Below are 1,690 nucleotides of genomic sequence, written 5' to 3'. Positions count from 1 at the left end.
AGAAGTAAATAAAGGACTGCAGCCAATCATTGAGGAGATGAAGACACTCTCACTGTATAAGATTAAGAAATCCAGACACATGCCTGATGAAATCCTCATCGATCAGCTGTGTAAGTGCTGCTGGGTGAAGTGTCCGTTCTGCTCAGCTGTTTGCACAAACACCATTGAAGATCACAGTCCTGACGACCACAGCGTCCCTTTTCATCGACCCTCTGGGATCAACGGATGGCACTCCAAAGGCACAGTGGAGATGTCCATCAATTTCTGCACAACAAATGTTGCAAGCAATGGCAGTTTTTACCCTCATTATGACTCAGAGACAACCTTTCCCTACAAACAATACAGACTTGCTGGTCCAGAATACGCTAACTGGAGGATCACCCCTGATGACTCCAAACTGGCCTACTGGAAATGGTTTGTGTGTCGATTTCAAAAGCAACTGGAGGACTACTATAAAAAAGAATTCCAGGGGAGAGGAGCAATTCCATCTGAGTGGCACTCTATCACTAAGGACCAAGCCATTCAAAGTCTGGACGAAATGTGTGAGTGAATCAATGCAACCAGTAACTCATGAATCCAAGCCTGAACAAACAGCTTTTACAGATACAGTATGTGATTTTGTCTGTAGCTGAGAAATGAGGAAACTCAGCAGACCACGAAATGAAAAAGATGGTTTGACTGCAAACGGTGTCTGATTTCAAGTAACCTCATAAACCAAAAACAGGGAAAAAGAACAATAATCATAATCACGTCCACAAAGTAGGATTTGTAGAAAATAACAACATGTTCCTGCAGATAAAGACAAACACAGAACATGTCTTCACAAATCAATCACTGCTTCATTGAACCTCACTTTAATGTTTTTCTTTATATTTTTACTATTTTAAAGTTTTATACAGATAAAGTTTTATTTCTTAGAGGGATGTAATTTTTAAGCCTGTTTTCTAATATGCATGAAATGTGTACAATAAAACAGTTTTATGGGGCTTATTTTTAATCATAGGAGTTTGTATGATGTACTGAATGATTGTAATGTTTCATTTTCTTTGTATTCTTTTATTATGTTGTAGTTTTGACAACGTGCAGTTTATCACCTCTATAGTTTTTTGTTGTTTTTTTTTTTGTTCGACAGAGAACATTCTTATGTGTAAAAGGAATCTAAGCCATATTTTGTTATAACTTTTTGATCATTAAATCACATCTGACAACCATGTCAACACACATTTTATTTTTAATAATACCAGCATTGTCATTACGGATGTTTCATGTTTCTCTTTCTAGAAATGTTTGACTGTGTTACGTAATATAATTTTAATCGCTCTGTGGTTGTGTTCATATCAATTAATTTTGTCCAGTAAGACTTTTGCTCTATCATAACTATTGTGATATCCAAAATAAATGTATATACTGTTGTCTTTATGAGAAACATCTATTTGGACTTGATCATTTATTCAATTGACCGTTCATGAAGGAAAAGGCGGGAAAAAATCACCTGAAGTGAACTTTGGTGTTGTTATTATGCAAATATGTGGTTTTTTTAGTTGTTTTTTATTTTTGCTTTTGTTTTGTTTTAATCAGATGAGGGTTACAGGGATTTTTGAATTAAGGATCACAGTGAAAACAATGAGTGAAATTTTGAAATAAAAGAGATTTTTTATTATGGAGTACCTGTTGTTGTTTAAAAAAATTA

General features: G+C 34.9%; 1 protein-coding gene across 1 annotated transcript in view; it reads left to right on the top strand.

The window, feature by feature from the left end:
* LOC103375026 (interferon-induced very large GTPase 1-like) overlaps window positions 1–986 on the top strand; it is a 12,808-nt gene extending 11,822 nt beyond the window's left edge. The window contains exon 5 of the mRNA XM_008305214.1: window positions 2–986. Within this exon, the coding sequence (XP_008303436.1) occupies window positions 38–550 (513 nt within the window). The 5' untranslated portion in view covers window positions 2–37 and the 3' untranslated portion in view covers window positions 551–986. The remainder of the gene's footprint in view (window position 1) is intronic.
* The last annotated feature ends 704 nt before the right edge of the window (window positions 987–1,690 follow it).

Source organism: Stegastes partitus, unplaced genomic scaffold, assembly GCF_000690725.1.
Source record: "Stegastes partitus isolate 25-593 unplaced genomic scaffold, Stegastes_partitus-1.0.2 Scaffold2439, whole genome shotgun sequence".
In the NCBI taxonomy this organism is placed as follows: Eukaryota; Metazoa; Chordata; class Actinopteri; family Pomacentridae; genus Stegastes; species Stegastes partitus.
Note: the sequence above shows the minus strand (reverse complement) of the source record. Positions and strands in the feature narration are given on the sequence as shown.